Source organism: Macrosteles quadrilineatus, unplaced genomic scaffold (genome assembly GCF_028750875.1).
Source record: "Macrosteles quadrilineatus isolate MER2022 unplaced genomic scaffold, UCM_ALF_1.0 Scaffold_5__1_contigs__length_97177068, whole genome shotgun sequence".
NCBI classification, from domain to species: domain Eukaryota; kingdom Metazoa; phylum Arthropoda; class Insecta; order Hemiptera; family Cicadellidae; genus Macrosteles; species Macrosteles quadrilineatus.
In genome coordinates, this window is record NW_026542598.1 from 94178428 (window position 1) to 94201061 (window position 22634).

General features: G+C 35.8%; 1 protein-coding gene across 1 annotated transcript; it reads right to left on the reverse strand.

Moving 5' to 3' along the window:
- Nucleotides 1-433: 433 nt before the first annotated feature.
- On the reverse strand, nucleotides 434-20407 carry LOC128995889 (reticulon-4-interacting protein 1 homolog, mitochondrial-like). Its single transcript, XM_054420924.1, has 10 exons — nucleotides 20305-20407; nucleotides 18063-18160; nucleotides 16046-16283; nucleotides 14829-14974; nucleotides 14153-14308; nucleotides 13277-13569; nucleotides 11811-11996; nucleotides 2625-2790; nucleotides 1147-1337; nucleotides 434-612 (listed from the first exon to the last, which is right to left on the reverse strand). The coding sequence occupies exons 2-10, from the start codon at nucleotides 18108-18110 to the stop codon at nucleotides 564-566; spliced, it is 1473 nt and encodes a 490-aa protein (XP_054276899.1). The 5' UTR covers nucleotides 18111-18160; nucleotides 20305-20407; the 3' UTR covers nucleotides 434-563.
- Nucleotides 20408-22634: the final 2227 nt, after the last annotated feature.

Consider the following 22634-nt stretch of genomic DNA (forward strand, 5'->3'; position numbering starts at 1 on the left):
AACTTTTATATAATTACTTAGGGTCCACCAATACCTGCCACTCAAAAGCTTCAAATGCAGGATATTGATCCCGTGTCAAAATCGGACAGGCAAAATAAAAATTCCTGATCTACTCTGAGGCAAATCGTTCCTCGTCCCTTCACTGTTTGTTAGTTTTGGCACTGCTAAAGAACCAAGGGACACTTACAGGCAGTGCTCGATTGGTAAAAAATCTGGTGCTGGAACTGTCACCTAATAATGTGATTACCACCTATTTATGGCAATATTTTTATCTTTCCTAAAAAAAGGCACCGGAACTCCGTTCTGCCACGTTCGCATGCAAATCAAGCACTGCATGGAAAAATCAAACAGTTTCTCTAATAGCACTATTTACTTGTGTGTAATGAAGACTTTATCAATAGTCAACGGTTAAAGGTAAATAAAACTCCACAAATCTTTAAATAAAACATATCGGTTTCATTCCACACACGCCGCTTATTTACACTAGTTCGGTAACACTCTATTAGACACCATAAAATAAATAACAATCGTACATATACTATTCGGACTACAATTTGCAGATGTTAGAGGATTACGTCTGGTTTTGTTGTTGGAGTGGAAGCCGAAGAACCACTGAAACATATCAGAGTGTTAATGTAGAAAAATGGATATCTAATAACAATGGTGACTCAAAACTAGGACAAAAGACATTGATATTTGGTTGAGTTCGAACCAAAGACTACCTCCAATAATGACTTGAGGTTTTGTGTGAGTTTCGTGTTATTTTATAACTAGAATATATGTAAATTAAATTCTGATAGGAGTTTGTCGTTAGTTTAAAATTGGGAAAATTGTACAAACAACCAAAATGTTCTGTGTAAATATTATCTCACGTTTGCGTTTTGTGTTCTTGTTTAGAGTAAAATGTGTGAAAATGGCATATTTATTTTGGTCTAAGGCAGTGTTTCACTCTCATCACAATTTAAAAACCTCTTACAAACTCCACCACGAGGAACATAAGCAGTCGTCAATCTAACCTGAAGATTTGCTTAATTTAGTCTGGCATTAATTGTGTACAACAGTTTAATCCGACAGTTAATTAGACAACTTTATTGATTTAATTTCAAGTTAGCAAAACATTCAACAACTTTAAAATCTTTTGCTTACCTAAATCTTAAAACAGTTTTTCCAATCGCATTGGCAGAGTCTATGTGCTGGAAAGCACGTTCTATTTCATGAGGCTGTAGCACTTTGTCCACGACAGGCTGCAATCGCCCACTGTCCACCAAGCTCGTCAAAGTATCCAACACCTTGTAGCTGATGTGACAGCTTCCCCAGCTGGAGTAGCCGAAAATACTCTGCAATACAATATGTTTTAACAAATACTGTAACAATTTCCAACGCATGATATTTGAAAGGGTTTTTGAGATAGCTCTTAGGGATGGTTCATGGTCAAATAGGATGATTCTAGAGGATGGCTCTAAAAAACGGTTCTATAGAATGGGGGAGAGAAAGGATAGGATAAGCAGGCTTACCTTAAGAAATGTAGGCATCCCACTTCATTCACTACAGAACACAGAAGAAAACACAAAATAAAATAAACACTGGATATTTCGAGGCCACTGGCCCCTTTCTCAACATGCAGTTCTATAGAATGGTTTCATTTGAAAATTCTCCAGGATTGATCATGGGTTAGTAGAGTTGGATGTGGAGTCGGAGTCACATTTTCAAATCAATGAGTTTCATAATAGTATATTTCTTCACTAGGGCCTAACGTGACTCTTTTTGACCTGTAGAAAACAAAATAATGTTGATGTAAAGATAACCTCTCAAAACGACTTCCAGCTTGTTTTTAATCCTGCTAATGCAAATGAGCAGCTGTTTAGTAAGTGATTCAATCATTTTGTCTATTACTATTATACGATTGATATGTCCAGCAATCGACAACAATAGGCCAACACCATACCTAATTAATCAATCGATAAATAATTTGGATCGATTTGATTGCCAGCTGATTTTTAAATCCCTAGAGACCAAAAATGATTTTTACTCCCTAGAGAGTAAATGCAACTTTAGCCCCGCAACGCATGCATTAAAAACGGCTGTTTTTGCTGCAGTATGACAAAAAAAAAAATTATGGGGTTTACTTAACAAATTAAATCAAAACAATATAGGGTTAAAAAAATATATAAAGCATTTTATAACTCCAGATATTTTATACTGACATTGTATATGTGAAAGTATAATGTTTGTGAGTATTTCACATGGCCAATCAGGTGAAAACTTCTAGACCAATCGAGCTGGAATTTTGCAGAATAGAGCCAATAGATGGACATAAGAGGTAGGCGGACACCTTTGGTCACTCATACCATTTCTATGGACCGAACAACATCGATGTTGTGCAGTGTGTGCGTATTTTCAAAACAACAAGTCAGTGGTTGCGACGAAAGGAGGCTTTTTATTCCACACCAAAACAATGTTTTTAGTGCAAACACAATACAATTGTTGGTCAACTAGTTGACAGAGAGCATTACTTTAAAACTGAGAGAAACACAGACAGCAAAGATCAGATGGATGTAGTTGTATTTCACAAGGAGGCAATCTAATAGGCTGTAGAATATATAAAAGGTGAGACAAATACTCACATGAGCAAGTCGCACCCAAGTTGTATACAGGAAGCCAAGACACAAGCCGAAGGTATCGGAAGCCAGTTGAGAGGAGATTGTGGTGATCACAAAGCCGTCAAACTTACACAGACGTAAACAGAACTGGTGAGCGACAGAACCTGCTGTGTTGAACACTATGTCATACCTGGACAAACAATGCAAATTCTCGTTAATGAACGATTAGTGTGTAACATTATAGTTGGCAGAGTGCTAAAAGTATTAGAAAAGCAGTATTTTACAACAGAATAGCCCATATGGGACTAAATCATCCTAATATTCTTTCACAACATAAACAATGTATACTTCACAGAAGGTTATCTTAATAATATTATAAATGTGAAAGTTTGTGTGTTAGTTTGAAGTTCAATCACCCATAAACCACTGGACGGATTGGGCTGAAATTTGGCATGATGATAGCTCACATTCCCGATTAACATATAGGCATATTCTCATCTCAAAAATCATTTTGGGCTCCGCCCCAGTGGCTCTGTAGTGCCCCATGTCAACCTTATGAGTACTCATATTTAAAGGGAATTAAAGAACTTAGTCAGTTGTTTCAACTAAAAAAGTTGGTTCCATGATACAAAAGCATTAAAAAGTTATAAGATTTACTAACAGGGTGCAGCACTATAATTTTTTTGCATTTATGTAAACAGCTAATTCTAAGCAGCAACAAAAAACTGTGATACGCAAAGAGAACTGTCAAAGTAAATCAAATCAAATCAAACTTTATTGTCACAAAACGTTTATACATAGCTTAGCTACAAAACAGGTGACATTGTAAAAATTGTGATGAATACATTGTTGGTCATCTTACATTCTATAGTTAAAAATTAAATAAAAATAAAAAATTCAAATACTGACTTTGATTTAAAAATACTTTACAACAAATACTCATTAAAATGGTAGTAGTTTTTTTTCCATTAAAATTTTGGATAGATTCTTTTTAATGACATTGTATTGGCTAAATTTTTTAAACCTAGTGGTAACTTATATTGTAAAGTTTTTTCCCCATGTGTGTTGGTGTCTTTTCAATGAGACGCAGATGATGGATCGGTAATTGAAAATTATTTTTAAACCTTGTGTTGTATCTTTGGTCAAAATTATGGGTCGCCGGATTTCTACCCCCGGATATTTACCCCCATGAAAAAACGCCTACGTCATTTTGACGTCACGAGGGGCGGGGCTTATACACGGTCGTGAAACAGCCCGCGACTGGAAATCTACCCCCAGACATCTACCCCCAGATATCTACCCCCGGACATCTACCCCCGGACATCTACCCCCGGAAATCTACCCCCCGTGGGCAGCTCTGCCGCGTATCGGCCAATATTCATTGTTGTAATTGATTTTATTATTTGCTTTTGTAAATCAACGGCTCTTCGGTCAATCATTACCCTTTAATATCTGGTATTAAGCATGTGATATGTCATTGCCTTGTTTAACATTATCTATCTTCCTAATAAAATAAGCTGTAACAGCCCTTTTTCACCCGAAATACTTCACTGATATTTATGATTGAGGTGTAATTTTAAATCTTAAGATCCAGCTCAACGCAAAATGGCATTTAAAACTATATGTTGATAAAGGGCTTCAAAAGTGTGACCCTTAAGCATTTGATTCATTTCCAGACAGTGATTTAAATGGTTGACCAACTTTCACATACAGTAACAGCTAACAACGCATGCATGAGCGCGGATCGGAAGTGTTTATCACAAAAGATTGACCAATACGATTTTAATACTATTTAAAGGTTCTTCCAAAAGAAGAGAACCCAGTTAACATTGAAATAATAATAAGAGTACGGAATGGGAAATATTTTATATATATACTAGCTGTTGTACCCGTGCTTTGCAACGGGAAGAGGACACAAAATAGAAACATTTTAATCTTTATCTTTTGCATATAATAGTTACACATCCGCCAACGCTTTTAGAAACAAAATTAAACTTTTTTGGCCTTAATAGAAACGTTTAAAGTTATGACTTTTAAATCTGGTAAGAAGTGGATACCACCATTTTGGTTTTTATTAATTTTAAATCTTGTGTTGGCTGATATGAGAAAAACTGACCAAATCTTCGAGTAAAACTTTGACATACATGATTTACCAGATTTACCTTCATCTCCCTTAATTACACATCTTTTAATTTATTATTGACATTTTAAATTTCAATTTTGAAGTTGCAAAAATACTAATTATTAAATTTAAATATATTTATATTAAACTCTTCTTTATAATCACAAATCCTTTCATCTTCAGTTTTTTCACTCACAATAAATCATTAGCAAAACTAAGTCAGCTGTTATAAGCTTTAGAAATATTGCTGTGCCTTATCAATACAGTCTTTTGAAATATTAAAGAAACGTAAACAAAACGTAAAGAAACATCTATAGGTACTATAAAAAATTATAAACAAATAATTTAGCACTAAAGACAGCAGACAAAACTAATATCGTTATCAAAGCATCAAGGACTAAAAAATTTAATAGAAAATAAATACAGTATATGTTTCATTGCATCTCTGATTCTACTATACAAAAATATCAACAAACAACTTAATATACAAACCATTTCTTTTAATCAGTTCCATTGGCCATTGCCTTTACATTTTCACACTTACCATTAAGAAAACTTAGTACCCTAACAGATATTTCATTGATTTTAGAAATAAAAGAACACTGTACTGCTTAGTTTTATGATATTTTCCTTGGTTTAATTTAATCAGTAGTGTGACAAAACACAAATAATAAATGTATCAAATAAAGTAAATGTGAACTAAAAGCTATGTTAAGATAAAATAAGAGTATTTTGTATTACCATTTGATAATTAAATATAGTTACACATGTACAACAGATTTTAGAAAACAAAAATAAACGACAATTTAGTTATTGATGATATTCTTTAGTTTAATTTAAGCATAGGTTTAGCAAAACACAATAACTTAATTTACCTAAATATGCATATAAAAAACAATGTGATGTGCAAGTTATGTTAAGTTAATCTAACGCATGTGAAGCAGTTAGAATTTATTTAAAGTAGCCTCCAAATTCATACAAAACATTTATACATTGTAATTTTCATACTGTTTCCATGAAAACATATCAATAACATTATTTTCACTTAGGATTATTAACTTAAGACGCTTTAAAAAATCCAAAGCAGAGCCGGAGTTGATACAGAGAATAAATAATCCATGATAAAAGGTTAGATTAAAATAAACCTACCTCATATTTATGGAAAATATTATATTTAATTTCTTTGTATCAGCTGTCTGAAATTGATGTATGCAGTTTAGCAGTTCTTCTTGTTTATATTTAAATGTCAAAGCAAATGTAAACAAACATTGTTAGTGTTCTCATCACAGCCATGGAGACCAATCAATATTTACTTTTAAAATGTTCACCTCAGAACTTTTAAAGCCACAGGGGCAAAGCCTACAGTCAGTATCGAAATGTGAATAGCCCTATAATGGTCCTTGGTATGGTAACTATATTTTTGTAAAATTTAAGCCCAGTTGGTTCAGTAGTTTTTGCATCTATTAGTAATACACATACAGACAGACACCATTAGATTTTTATATAATAGTATAGATATCATTTTATATGTATATATATTTTATATATATCTCAAAACACCTATATTTTCATATTTATTTGACGAAGACGATTTCTAAAATTCCAATCAGGGAACCTTTTATTTATCCTGATTACCCATAAGAACAAAGCTACCTTAGTAAACCAGCATCACAAACAATTATGTGTTTTCTGGTGTGATTCAAATCATTTATTGAAAATAACATCAACAAATAAATCAAACATAGACGGGCAACAAACTGTTTTTTACACAAAAGATAATGTCATTCTGAGTTTGTTTAAATACTGGAATTGCAATCCGTTGTTTTACATTTGAGCTTTTTAGGGAATTATGTCCCTACAAGCCACTAGTATTATATTATTTTCATAACTTTTTCATCTCCTGTTTACAGTTGCAGACTATCTATTCATGTTTTCACAACCTGACTTAAAAATTGATCTGATGAGTAATCTGCTCACATTTCACTTTTACTGTTACTGTATAGTGTAAAAGTTGGTCAACTATTGGAAGCACCTTCTAGGAATAAATCAAAGGCTTAGGGGTCCACCTTTTGAAGCCCTAATCGAAATATCTTTTTAATTACCATTTTGTGCTGCGCTAGATCTTAAGCTTTTAAAAGACACCTCAATCGTAAAAATCAGTGAAGTAGGTCGGGTTGAAAAGGACTGTTACAACTTATTGAATTATAAATATGGATAATGTTAAAACAGACATCGACATATCGCATGTTTACTACTGGATATAAGAAGGTAAAGCAATTTATAAAATCAATTACAAAAATGAATATTGGCCGATACGCGGCAGAGCTGACCACGGGGGGGGGGTAGATTTCCGGGGGTAGATGTCCGGGGGTAGATGTCCGGGGGTAGATGTCTGGGGGTAGATGTCCGGGGGTAGATTTCCAGTCGCGGGCTGTTTCTCGAACGTGTATAAGCCCCGCCCCTCGTGACGTCAAAATGACGTAGGCGTTTTTTCATGGGGGTAAATATCCGGGGGTAGAAATCCGCTACCCCAAAATTATATTTTAATAAATTGTCATAGTTTGTTTGTACCATTACTAAGGTTTTGAATATGTATAAATTTGGAACAGTTAAGATGTTTAATTCCCTGAACAGGGATTTACAAGATTTCCTAAAATATGAGAATGTCATTATTCTTAAAAACCTTTTCTGTACTTTAAAAACTTTAACTGAATCACATGATAATCCCCAGAACTCAATCCCATCGTTAATAATTGAAAAAAGAAAGCATAGTAGATATCAATTCTTGTTTTGAGGTCAATATAATTACGTAGTACTAGCATTTGATAACAGGCTGTATTTAATTTACTAATAATATTATCAATACAATTACTCCAAGAAAAATTAATATCCAGTTCCAAACCAAGGAAATTTGCGCTGCCACCGAGTGGTATCAACTGGTCCTGAAAGATAATTTCTGAACTGTAACCTTCTTTTGACTGTGCGGTACGAAAATTTAATAGTTGGGTTTTATCTTGATTAAAGTTTAAGTCCATTAACTTCAAACCAGCTTGTCAATTCGCAGAAAGTTTGATTAATTTTATGTTCCAATTCAAAATGGGACCTAGCTTTGATAATTGCTGTTGTGTCATCTGCATATAGAATGATTTTTTTATAAACATTCCTAGGTAAATCACTTATATATAGTAAAAAGAGCAAAGGTCCTCAGATAGACCCTTGTGGGACACCAATCAACAACAAGTTGAAAGTCACGTAACTGAGTTAAGAAACTCCCCTGCTCAAGAATTGGGATATCCTAAGTTCACTTTCAGACCTGTACTGCAGTCTGATGTTCTGAAATCTATTCGACGTATTCGGAGTAATGCTGTCGGATCGGACGGCATTCCAATTCGCTTTATTAAAGACATTCTCTTTGCTATTCTCCCAACTATCACATATATTTTCAACACATCCTTAAGGCAAAGCACATTCCCTATTTCTTGGAAGTCTGCCCTAATTCGACCCTTGAATAAGATCCCAGCCCCGGCTTCTTGCCAGGACTTCAGGCCGATCAGTATATTGCCCGCATTATCTAAAGGCCTTGAAAGAATCGTTCACTGCCAAATAACTGATTTTCTGACTGAAAACAATATCTTATGCAACTCACAGTCTGGCTTTCGAGCAGCTCATAGTACAGAAACAGCACTTTTACGTGTGACGGACGACATTAGACTAGCAATGGAACATCGGCAGGGAACGATTCTTACCTTATTTGATTTCTCTAAAGCCTTTGACTGTGTAAATCACAAGCTCCTCTTAGAAAAGCTAAGGGCCATAGGGTTTTCAAATGGTGTATTGGACTGGCTGGGATCCTATCTGTCAGACAGGCGGCAGTGTGTTGAGGTTGATTACTTACGATCTGACTGGGAGACAGTTACTAGTGGTGTACCTCAGGGGTCCATCCTTGGTCCTCTGTTGTTCGTACTATACATAAACGACTTGAGCTCAGTCCTCACAAACTGTAAATACCACATGTATGCTGATGACTTACAGATTTATACACATTTTTCACCCAAACAGATCAACGAAAGTGTTCAGAGAGTGAATGAAGATATTGAGAAAATCATTACTTGGACTAATAAACACGGACTCAGACTCAATCACGAAAAAACTAAACCTATCATAATTTGTCATCCACGGTTACGGAACTCAATTGACTTTCTCACGACAAATCCAATAAATATAAATGGAACAGCTTTGCTTTACTGTGACAAGGTCAAAAACCTAGGACTTACTATGAACTCGACACTTACTTGGGGCGATGCAGTCTTAGACATCCGTAAAAAGGTGTTTGCATCAATCCACACACTTAAAAAATTACAAAACTTTTTGCCAATGCACATAAAAATACATCTCGTCAAATCACTTGTCTTCCCCCACTTCACTTACTGCAACTCTGTGATCAATGACATGACTGTAAACCTCGCTGATGCTCTCCAACGCGCTCAGAATTACTGCTTGAGATTCATTTATGATCTGAGACGCAGTGAGCGTATCACGCCTTACTACATTAATTCTAAACTATTAAAGCTATGTGACCTTAGATCAATTAAAATCCTTTTGCTAACCTATTCAATAATAAAATCAAATTTTCCAAAATATTTTGTAGATGATTTTAGGTTTGTAGCTGAAGAAAGTGTTAGATTTTCACGCTATGCTTCATTGACTTTGCGTATGCCTCATCATAGGACTGCAGTTTACGACAGGGCGTTTGTTGTGACCGCTTGCCGACTTTGGAATGACCTCCCCTTAGCCATCAAATCCCTTGATAACCGTTCCCGGTTTGTGGCAGCGCTAAAAAATATGTATTTTGAACGTATGGCCATGGTTGGTTTGTCCTAGGGGCTTGTACGCGTGGTTGGTCACTGACAGATGTGCTTGGTGTGTGTGTGTGTGTGTGTGTGTGTGAGAGAGAGAGAGAGAGGGAAAGAGGAAGATTATTTTTGTACAGTTTAAAATGTAAGTTATTTTCTTTTAAGTTTCTGAATCCATGATTTAGATTTTGTTTTTGTTGTATATTAATGTAATTGGTAAAATATGTGTGATATATTTATGACAGGTTAAGTGTAAGAAAGGGCCATGTGGCCCTAACTTTTGCCTGGATAAATAAATAAATAATAATATTTCAATTTTAATGTTCTCCCAAGGAGACTTAGATACTAAATAATTTTTCAAAATTACAGTTCTTTGGAACCGGTTTTCTAGGTATGATTTTTTCATCCATGTAATTGATTGCTTTGAGAATTTGTACACATCAAGCTCAAAGGCCTTGGAAAGGTGACAGAAGACCCCCTCCGTGACCAAAAGTGTTTGACATCATTACAAAAATGCCACTGGCGTAGACACGAGAAAAAAAAGTAGGATTGTTTACAGTGGTTTACATGTTCATGTTCTTAATGTCATGAATAATTTGCTATTTTTTGTGACTTTTTAATAATTTCTTTATTGTTTAGGTGAAGTGGTAAAACATTATGGCTTAATAGATGTGTAATACTGTCAGTTTTAAGAAGCAAAATGTTATCAAATTTTGTCCTCCCCCATTGCAAACACAAAGCTTGAGTATAACTGCAATAAGCATTTTAAACCTATATGACAACCCCCTACGAAGGACGGGTACTCTGCTAGTATATAGATAAACATTTAAATACTAGCAAAATGTAAGCCTAACAGAAACATATAAATATGAAAGTTGCATGTAGGCCCAATCATACATTTTGCAACTCATCTTAATAATTTAGATATGGGTCTCCAGGCACTACTATTTTACACTGGGTCGAATTTTGAGTCTTGGACCAAAATCAGGTTGCTTTAGAATGTCTTAGTTATTTAAATTATTAATGGTTATAATTAGTGATGGGCCGATTCCAGCGATTCCTGATTTGGTCAATTCCGATTCTACAACTTTGGTTTTGATTCTCTTTGAATCGGCCCATCCCTAGTTGTAATACAAACGGTTAAAATATTGTACATTAGGCCTAATTCCCGTGATCACAGTGAGATCAAGAATATCTCCTGAGGTAGAGACAAAATCATAAACTTCCCCTGCGATCGCGGCGTAATTTGGAACATCTCATGTTAAATCTTCTACAATAGGCTAACATTGCTCCACTCAAAAATCAAGCCACTTGTATTCTTTTAAAGTAAATAAATGGCATGAGACGAGCTTAGCGAAAAAAATAATTCTTGCCCAGACCAATCCAAAAAGTTTTGGAGACCTGCAGACTTCTTGTTATACACAAGTACCTGGGGACCGATCTTTGCTCGGGGGAAATCATTAGTTTACTCTGAAGGCAGTCTTAGTATTGCAGATACATGAATCCATTCCCCACACTCCGCACTGCTAGCCTTTACTAATTTGTTCGCCATTTCCTGTGTCGTGGACATGTTTCCACTCCTCATAGCATTTCAGTATTGCAAATACATTATTCTAACTGATACAAACTGTTTCCAGCTCCCACACTCCACACTGCTCGCCTTTTCTACTTCCATCACCCCTTCCTAAGTCCCTCCCATCCCATAGCATTTTAGGATCACAGATAACTTAATCTAATCGTCATAAACAGTTCCCACATTCCACACTGCTAGCCTTTAATACAATCATAGATAAAAAAAAGTCCTGCTACAATGTATTGAGTCATCTTCAGTATAATCATTGCTCAATAGTAACAACTGATCTTTTTCCTTTTGTACTGTATTTTTAGTTTGCAAGTATACTGTGGACAGACAACTTACAAGTCTTTTGTTTACTTTTTCCTTGTAATTTAATTCAGCCAAGATGGTTACTTAGCAACCCATAAGCCTAATGTTAAAAAAATGTGACTTTCAGTTTCATTTTTCTACGTAATTAAGATTTTTGTTGGCAGTTCTAACTGCAGTAAACTCGTTTTTAGGCCAGGAATAAACTATTTACAACATTTGAAGAAAATCGCCGGAGCCGTTTTCGAGATCATTGTGCAAGCAAGCATACATACATACAAGCAAACATTGCTCGTATTAGAGTATAGGACAATTCCATGTGCCTTAGCACAATGCTTAAGGGAAAGACGTACCTATTATCTTTCACCAGCTGTTTCTCGATGTCAGTAGACTCGAGGGGAAAGATACTGTCTGCGCCCAGTGCCTCCATGACAGGAGCAGCTCTGTTGAGACAAGTGACACTGACGTGGACGCCCATGTTGTGACAGATTTGTACTATCAGACAACCTACACCTGTACTGGCACAGTGTACCAGCACCCTGCAACATACATAGTTATCCAAGTCAAGTATGAGGAATCAACTTTAAAAATACTGTACATTTTGCCAAATAATAATAAACTAGTTAATCTATTTACAGTACGGGCCATGAGAGTCTGCAGTTGGTGGTGCGGCAGCCAATAGCAAGACCGGACTAGCAAGATATATCATCGCCCCTTGATTACCGTTAGGCAGCCATCATGATCTGTGGCGACACTAATTAAAATTGTGTCAGTGTTGAATAAAAGAATAGTTTACATGTAGTTGTCTTTTATTCACAATTAGAATTAACAAAAAAATCATAACAAAAATGTAAATAATAATTATATCTGAACTGAAACAGCTGACTATTAAGAAAGGTATATAGAGAAATCCTACAATCTCCCACGCTTGAAGGTTTGGAGTTCTTAAAAATTTTTAAATCCGCTGGTATAAATTTCTACTGTTGGAAACAAATTTTTTAAACTAAAGTATATATAACATATTATAGAAATAACAAAGCCAATTTTGATTTTATGGTAGGCCTACTTAAAAGATATTAAAATGTGAACATTTATTAATCAATTATTAGATTTGGCAACAACGCTTGATCCTTGTTGGCTCCTTTAAAGTCACGAGGTAAATAGGCTCCTCCATTAACTGCACTGATGGTGGTACATATAATACAATAGAGATTGACGGCAGATATCTTTTATGATGTTTAGGCCTATAGAATAAAATTGATGAAGGGGTAATGAGGCACAAATAATATCTTCTTTTCTTCATTACCATCATCTTGTGATTGGGCCAAAGATGGAATGGTAATTAATAGATACTAGCTGTTACCCACAGGGCTTCACCCTGTTTGACTTCATAAGTATTAATAAAACTATTGATTGGTTAAGTGAACCTAAAATTAACAAAATAAAGTAAAACATAGAAATATTCACATCTGATTTTAATAAGGTAATAAATTGAATGAATAACAAACAAATAAGTACAGCTGAGGTATTTTTAACATTAGGTATATGGAAAGTTCCCTTTAGAAAGTAATTACAACCTCAAAGGGCAATTTATGAAATAATGGATGGTTTTGAGCAAGGTTTCTCGTCATGACAAACATTTTAAGTATATGGTTTATGAGAATGTGACTTGTAGTTTTCTCAAAAGTTCATGGGTACTTTTGGCTTTATATATAGATGTGTGTGTCCAAAAGAGCTAGACGTAATTGTCCGTATCTAAGAAATATGAACCGAAATTACAAAATATCTTAAAATATTTAAGGGAAAATTATAGGCCTACCGTTTGGACGCAGCATTTTGTGCACTGAGCTTCGCCTTGTTGGCAACAGCGTCCCAAGCTACTGCTCCACAGTACGGCAGTGAGGCGGCACCATCGAAGGTGAGTGTGCGAGGTTTGTGAGCTACGTAGTACTGGTCCACCACTGCTACCTCGGACAATACTCCGGGGAGCCACGCTGGCACGGCACACCACACCTCGTCCCCCACCTCTAGTCTGGTCACACTGCTGCCAACCTCTCTCACAATACCTGCCACGTCCCTGCCTAGCACCAGCGGCAACTCACCTCGCACATTCTGGAATTAATCTACATTTTAGTTGTTCTGAATAAAATCTAGTTGACATCAGTGTAGGCTACACTCAAAATGTACCCGGACACAAATCACACATCAAAACAGTCTTAAGCTTTGAAAATGGATGAGAAGCCTAATTACAATATATGGCCAAAGCCATATGGTCCGAGTCAGTGGCCAATGATATTGATTTATCATCACAATATTACTCTAATGATTAGTTTGACCAGTGCTCGATTTGCAGTGGAATGCGGCCTAATGGCGTTCCACCACCACTCTTTTGGAATGATAGAAATATTGTCCTAAATAGGTACTAAACTAAACACATTAAATAGGTTACAGTTCCGGCACCTCATTTTATATTTATATTTTATATTTATTTACATTTGCATTTTATATTTATATTTTAAATAAAGGACTGAGTATGACCATATTTTTACAGTTAAAATTGTCACGTTTAAGTCAATACCATTCATCATTAGGGTTACATTCACAAATCAGAGTTTAACAAAGTTTTTTAAAATGGTACCTATATTAACCTGATATATTGTACCTAAATTGTCTATGTGTTTGTTGAAGTACTCACCGGATTGTACTTGTTCAGCTGCTTCCTCAGTACTCTCGCGTAACCAGTGCAGATTTTGATGTCAATGGGATCGACTGAACCAGACTTGACTTGTATCAGAACATCATCTGGAGAACAAACTGTCGGCATGACGACATCCTCCATGTACGCTACGGCCTTAAAAAATACAAAATGTGTCAAATAACTAAGATTCAAAACAATGATAAGTAAATTTTTCAGTTACTGACACACTTACACCTTACCTCAATTAAATAAAAAGGTTAAAATACCTGTTGTCGCTTTGTGGTCCAAGTATGTTCCACTAGATATGCACATTTTGGCACGAACGTCAAATCTGTATAAGAACAAGAGGTAGGATAAACACAAGACAACAACAGGTATTTTAACCTTTTTATTTCATTGTCACTAATTTGACCGGAAACACCACAATAAGAAATGAATTTACCTTACTTCTTTAGCCATGCAATTTAAGCCACCATTAAATTTGGGGGAAAATCGTCAGATGTTTGTAACTATATGATTTTCTTGACTGAAATGCTCCTAGTTGATTAAAATATGAAGTAAATTAAAAAAAAAACTATGTTTTAATTTGTTTTCTGGCTCAAAATTCCAAAAACCACATTTCCGTTTAGTAGGAACACACAATTTTCCTTATAGAAATAAAACGAGGACTTACATCGATCCCGTTGAAGCCTGTGAGGGTCACAGCCTTCATGACGGCTACTGGCTTTTGAGGGGATTGTAGGCACAGGCCGACACCTAGCCCAATCCCTGTACCTAGCAGTAAGCCAACACATCCGGCCGTTATAACTCTCTGGTCCCCTAGCCAAACATGTCAACACATTAGTTATGATCAATACCACCAAGAGAAAACAATAAATCATTATGATCAAAAATAATCTGTCATTAAATTTTCCAAAAAGTAGTAGATTAAATAATAAAATTAAACTAATACTTTAAAAAATCTCTCGGTACATTAAATTTAGTTTAAAATTTAATTTATAACCTAGATTGCCATTGAGTAGTGTAGTATTAAATTTCCAAACATTGAACGCATACAATCATCTGAGAACCAACATCGGATATATTCACAATTTCATTTTAATTAGCCTACTGAAGACTTTACGTTACACATTGTAATTGGCCACCAGGGCTGTTTGATTAAAAGAGTGCACTGTTACCGAAGGTCACGGAACGTTCAGTGTTAAATACAGGCCATTGCTGTTATGTCGTGTATTGTGTTTTGATATTGTATTTGTATGTTTTTAACTTTTGTTAATGGGTTGATGACATTACAAGACGGATCAATTTGAAGCTGTAATGGATAAGATTATGGTTTGACAGAAGCCAAAAATCGGGTCATCCATCAGGGAACGAGTCGGGGCTGAGATGAAAAATCTGTTAGGCAATCCATATGTTCATAACTTTGCCACAATTATGGAAGACGACAATGTCTCAATGGCCGCATAAGATACAATTTCACCACAACCACAGGAAATGTTTATGAATTTGCCTTGTTTGGAAAAAATGATGATGTGTCTGTGACCGCGAGAAGTGACCATAGGGAATGTTCAAGATATCACTGTGATATCGCAGTGTCACCTTCGCAAAGAACCTTCACAATATTGAAGGTGACACTAGTGACTTTACTGAGACCATCTGAAAATACAATAGGCCTAGTGAAAATGTGAAATTTTACAAAAATGGTCCTACACGAACACTATGAAGTGACTACAACTACTATTTTTGCCCCATTATTTTCATGTGATCTACATGGCTACTAAATAGAACGACAAATAAAAGGCCAAAAATAGTACTTATATGTAAACTAGGTACATAATTTAGTTCAAATGTATGCTACTCTAGAGCTGCTTTAGATAAAAATGGACTTACATTCTGGGCCGACTAGATCTGTTAGTTTAACATATAAGAATGTTGGATTCGTATATTTGATGGTCGTTCTACTAACATGCTTCCCAAATTCAATCGTCAAATTTATCTTTTCATTGACAATTTGATGAACGAGCTGGATTTCCTGAGAGTTCCAGGCAGTCAACAACAATTCTGAGCTTTTCACCGCATATTGTTCTGCCCACCTGTGGCTGTTTTGGACTGCAGTGTACAGTAAAACCTATAACATAGAAAAACAACAATTTTAAGCATGTAGGCCTATTAGCAATTTTTTTAAATATTTAGACTTTTTATTTCATGATTTTAGTAGGCCTACTTAAAACTGATAGTAGACCTAGTACGGGTTTTTTCTCGTTCGGAACTGTCTAGTTTGAACTTTGGACGATTTGGATGGCCACCTACAAATCACCCACTAGTAGGCCTACATAAACAAGCACCACTGCTTTCAAGTAACTGCTTTTCCACCACTGCAAGAATGTTATTGATGTAGGCCTATTAAATTATTATTTGGAATAAATTTGTTGTTGGATATGTTTGCGCAAATTCTAAGTTGTTTTGTAACAGTTTCATTAACTTTTTATCTGATGGTTCAAATTTTCTTTGTTCGGACCAGAGTCCAGCCCAATGTATCCAGTTCGAGAAGTCTAAATGCTTATGAAATAAATAAAGTTTACTCTATGCTTGTGAAATTACATACCCATATAGCCGTGTTTGCACAAAGCTAGATGACGGGCGGGTTGGCTTCCTCAGGTAACTTGGAATACACTTGGCATGAACATGGGCAGGTAACCTGCTCGCCATCTAGCTTCGTGTAAACGCAGCTCAGTTATTGAAGATTAACAGGAAATTTAAATAAAGGAGAGATCTAGAGGTGTCTGTAAAGGTCTAAAAGGACGTATAATATATTTTATATTTTTGTTTACTATATGCTAGTCTCAACTTGCTGCGGTTGCGTAGTGGCAATGGATAGGACCAATGTGCTGAGTGCTATAATTGTTTGTATTCTGTACATCCAACATTTTTAAAGAACGTTTCATTGTATTTTTGAAGAGCCATGGTATTGACTATTGGTTGCTGATTAATAGTTGTAGTAATTATTAGTTGTATTAATAGTCAAAGGTATTAGCATGTATGTATACTGTTTATCAGTGTTCGTTGACGTAGTTGAACAAGAACTCAATAGGTTGCAGCACCGAAAATTTCTCAACAGTTCTCAAAAAGTGCTGCTAAATGCAGGGGAGAAAGCTGGGACGAAAATGTTGAGTCGACACATTATTTTGTGTAACCCCAATAAACTATGCATTCTGGTTATGCAGTAAAGATAAAAAGTCCTCCTGGCCCAAGATCATCCACAGACAAAAATAACCTCTTATTAAGCCATGCAAGTTGGCATGGAACATTGGTGTCACAAATTTAAGTCTGTTGTGCCAGGCAGTCAATGCATTAAAACAGACATGTTTTAAAATTACATCTGACACGGCATAGGTTATAGGTCTGATTATGTGTAGTTCTTTGCATGTGTCTGGGAGGAACCAGTAACACCAACCTAACTTTTCTACCGACATAAAACTAATCTGTGTCAGGCTATAAGCACTAAACACTCAACACTACCGTATAATCATTATGAACTACTGTTATACCCCAATAAACCAAATAGTCGTGATGATAATTAAACTGAAGACCTAACTATCAATGATGTTAGTTTTTAATACTACATCATAGTAATATTTTTTATTAAGGCTTTGTACCAAGGAAAGATATGTTTTAGTGTTCTCAATTACAAAATGCCACAAGTGTACATAAAAAAAATTATTTTCTTCTAGCTTGATCCTTCTTCAAGTAACTTAACCATTCCAAGGTTGGGGTAGGAATGAAGTTGTATTATTGGGTTACTATTCTATAATTACTGTAATGAAATGTTTCAGGATTGAAGGCCTTAAGTCATAGGCAAGTTAAGACATTGGAAAGTTAGATTGGACTTAACTTTTATCTAACTTACTTGAAGAGACTCCAGGCGTTGAGAGACATGGAAAGCGACCTCATCCATTACTAACAATTAAACCCTGTTTGTGTCTCATTTCTCTAATACTAAATTACCTGGAAAAAATAAATAAGTAATTGTATGAACAAACAAATGTATAGACTGATAGAAGCCAAACATGATTAACATTGAACAATAACATCAAATTGAGTTAGGTGCAGTAGAACCCCACTTTAAAAACCAATCTTGGCTAGTCCGAATCCTAGCATAATCCGACAATGCCTTCACCTACAGTGAAAAATTACCTCATTACCTCCTCCTTGGCTTGATACCAGCATAAGCTGGATAGGCTGCGTCAATATTTACAAAAACTATTTACAGTATATACAGACTTTCGTATGGTCATTAGACCAAAAGAACTTAAAAAACTTTATGGCGGTAGATTTAGAGTCCTGTAAGGTCGTCCTCAAAGAATTCCTTGAGTGAGTAATATGGCCTAGCTTTTAGCCAACACTTTAACCTTGCTTGAAACTGATTGTGGTTTAAATCCCTTACTGCAACCGGCAACTTATTGGTCAGTCTGAGGGCCATGACAGGGAAAGCGTCTTTTGTCCTGCTGAGCCTACAATAGGGTACGTCAATGTGATTTTTGCGTCTGGTGTTATGCGCATGCACCTGCTGTCTGGTGGTAAAGGTATTTACATTGGAGTGTACGTAGCTGACACATTGAAGGATGTAGTTACTATGAATGGTGAGTATGCCCAAGTCAGCGAATATAGGCTTGCAGTGCTCCTGTCGCCCGCTGCCAGTCATAATTCTCAGAGCTTTCTTCTGCTGCTTTAGGATTCTGGAGACATTAGCTGCATGACCCCATAGCTGGAGACCGTAAGTAACGTGGCTGTGGAAATCAGAACTCGGCAGGCATGGTTCTGGTTGATGGCCATGCTGTTTGCAGTTCAGAGTGATATTCACTATTCACCCTCAACGTGGCCTTAACTAAGATAAGTCAACTTAAAAGGCATGATTAAAAATACAGTAAAATTATGAATGTAAACTAATCTAAATTGAAAATTAGGTAAGCCTTTTTTTTCCTGAACTATAATGTTAGCCTGAATCTCATTCAATTATTTAAGTTATAGGCCTAGGCCTACTTGCTTGTTAAAAATAGATCTTCATTTTTGAGGTGCTCTTTCCAGAAAAATAATAATAATAGTCCATGTGTTGTTGTTCAATGAAAGAAATAAAATAGATGGTTTTTGTTAACATTTAATTTGTCATTTCTGATGTTTAATCTTAAGTAATCGCCCGTGATACCTATCAAATTAACTTAATTGAATCACGTAGGCCTATAGGCTATTGACAACTTCAATCCGGATGCAAGACAGATAGCCCAACCGATTGGGTTGACATATCAGGTAAAAAATGAGATACCGTAACTTAACTTAGCCTTTTACACATTTTTTTTTAAGAGGTTAGTGACCTCTTTTAACCTTGCATTAGCCCGTCCACATAGACACCATAAAAACCATTACATAGCTTGAATATAGGCTACAAGTTAGGCCTGCAATAGTAGTTTAGTGAGCCGGTGGCTCAGTCGGTAGCGTCGCGGACTTCGGGCCCAAGGCAGCGATGTTGTGGGTTCGGATCCTGGTCACTGCCGATAACATTTTATCAGTACAGTTCACCTTTGTACTGTACCGGCTCACTCCTTGCTTTGCTTACTGATCCACGCACGGGCGCTTAGTCTATGTGGAAGGGCAAATGCAAGGTTAAAAGAAGCCGCCAACCTCTTTAAAAAAATTAATAAAAAAAATAGCATAAAAAAGTTACATCAGCATCATAAGGTATCAGTTTAGAAACAAAAACTAAGTATATACCGAAGTTCTTAAAATAGCCTACAACAGACTTAAGAGTATATAATCCTATATTATAGGAGGCAATTTTAGCCTAGCCTATACAGATTGAAACCTCACCTAGGCTCTGTTGAGGGAGTAGGCTATATAAAATAGCAGTATTGAACATTTTTTAGGCTCTTATAAAACCTTTGTTGTAATTAAAAAAGCCTTCGATTTTAGAAGAAATGTCTAGTCTATTCAAAAATAAAAACATAGGCCTATAGGCTATGGATAACCTAAACCATGAACATACTGTATCAATAAACATTTCATAGATATTAGTATTTGAAATTTGTTTTACAAGATACAAATTTACAAACATAACGTAGGTATTATTGGGTTGCAAAATACTAAGAAAAACTCACATAATTGTAATGTTACTCCTCATCTTCACTTTTTGACTTATTTTGACTCTTGAGTCTTGACTCTTCTGCTGGACTTTTGACTTTCTCGTATCGTACGATTGGATTGATTACTACGATTCGATGTTTTGATATCATCAGGTATTTTGGGACACCCACCAGTTCTGCCAACACGTAACAAACCCCAGCTGAAGTTATAACACCGAATACATAACCGCACATAACTGAGTAGCGGGTCCAGTTTATACGAGAAGAAGAAGGCTCACGGGACGCTCCGTGACGCACATATTCTATTGGCTCTCATGGCGTGACGTCAGTCTCTTCTCTAGAGGGAACGGGATTACCATTAAAACAACAAAGCGGCTTAGTTAGAGAGACGGCTATTAGTATTTAGTAGAGCCATCGGACTCATTAGTGTAGTGGCACGACCGCCTTTAACTACGGGCCGCGGCCTGGTAGAATTGGCAACATCGCAAGTGGTGTTGTTCAATGACAGACGTCCCATAAGATAACATGGCAGACAGGTGACATCAGCTCATTAATTCGCACTTAATTGATTTAATTTTTAATTTATGAACATAAATTTATTAAAATATTGAAAATAAAACATACAGACTTTAAAATTGAAACAATATGAATTAAAATCTATATCCGTACATTTTTAAGCGGAGTCAATATTGTCATAGTCCAGTAATCAATCTTTCGTAATTACACAAATACCAAAAGTTGCTTCCAAAAAAATCAGCTGTTACAACACCACTTGCAACGTTGCCAGTTGGAAGGCCGTGGCCTGGAGTTAAAAGCGGCCGTGGTAGTGGACAGCGTACCACAGAGCACTAAATGAGAAATGAAATAATTGAGCATGAGCATTCAAGAGATTCAAGATTCAAGAGATTTATTAAACCATTAAGTAAATAAATACAATAGGTAACGTCAAACTATTCTAAAATAAAACAAACCAATGCATATAAATAATGAAATGTTCATCATTACAAACCATGCTGAAATTAAAAGTGGTTAATTAGTATTATTAACCTAAACCTATTATTAACCTATTATAAATACATACCTGGCTGATGGACTGAAGATAGCAAAGCCTGATAAAATCCCACCGATTTATTTATTTATTTATTTATTTATTCCAACGGTTTCTCCATTAATACAATGTTGTCAAACTATGAACTATACACAAGTAGTAAATAATAAGATAATATCAGTGGTTACAAAAATCGTGCAATAATAATAAATAAGGAAGCTGGCAATAAATACATGAGTGGGACCTAAAAACTACAATAAATAACAACCAGTGGCGGTTCCAAGGGGGGGGCTACAGGGGCTAAAGCCCCCCCCCCTTGGACCCTGGAAAAATAAATTTTAACGTACATTTCGTCCTTTAAATACTGTCATAAAACAGACATCAACGTAGGTTTATTAAACTTAATGAGCGATGGCAGGAGTAGTATTAAGTTTCACATAGATAAACTTTGTGGACAATAATAGCACAACGAATAAAACAATATTACGCTATGGAAAGTTGTACGCATCATCCAATTTTTACAGCAGTCAGCTGACATGCTAGGGTAAAGGCGAGCGCCGAGCGCGCGAGCGAGGACGGGGAAACAGCTGATTTCCTGAGTTAGTTGTCAAATGGTCTGCTAGCCACTAACTTTACACAGGCATCAATCAGCAATCAGCGGTAGCACCACTAGCCTATTACCATTGACTATATAAACACTAAGTGTTAAAGTGTATATATTCAATGCTATTACTGAATTCAATACTATAAATATTGTGACAGATCTATGAAATGGAGAAAAACGTAAGGTTAATAAACGTGACTACTTGCTTGCGTGACATAAAACAGGAGAAATGGAAGGTTATAGGACAATTAGACACAGTTCTAGCCGTTATGTTTTGAGTCACCAAACGGCTTTTAGGAGATTTGGCTTCGTAGTCTACAGTAGGCCTATGTTTTGGAATTCATGAATGCAAGTTCGTCATAGCTTGATTATTTTAATGTCTACTTGCTCATGACAAAACAAATGACAGGTGAAATGAGAAATTTTTGAATAGTTGGCCACAGATATAGACATTAATAATGGCTTTAGAAAGTCAGTAAACAGCTTTTAGGAGGATATGGCCGTAGCCTACAATATGTTTTGAGATTTATGAATTAATGCAATCGTCATAGTTACTGTAGATTTAATTAAAAATGTCTACTTATTCATGACAAATAAATGGGGAAATGGGAGGTTTTGTACACAGTTCTAGACGTTAAAACTGGCTGTAGAAAGTCGCCCAACGGCTTTTAGGAGGATATGGCCGTAGTCTAC

Coding starts and splice junctions, on each gene's coding strand:
- LOC128995889 (XM_054420924.1), bottom strand. CDS start 18,110: ATGGATGAGGTCGCTTTCCATGTCTCTCAACGCCTGGAGTCTCTTCAA. Junction 16,284..18,062: donor AACGCCTGGAGTCTCTTCAA/GTAAGTTAGATA, acceptor TCTATGTTATAG/GTTTTACTGTACACTGCAGT. Junction 14,975..16,045: donor AGATCTAGTCGGCCCAGAAT/GTAAGTCCATTT, acceptor ATGTTTGGCTAG/GGGACCAGAGAGTTATAACG.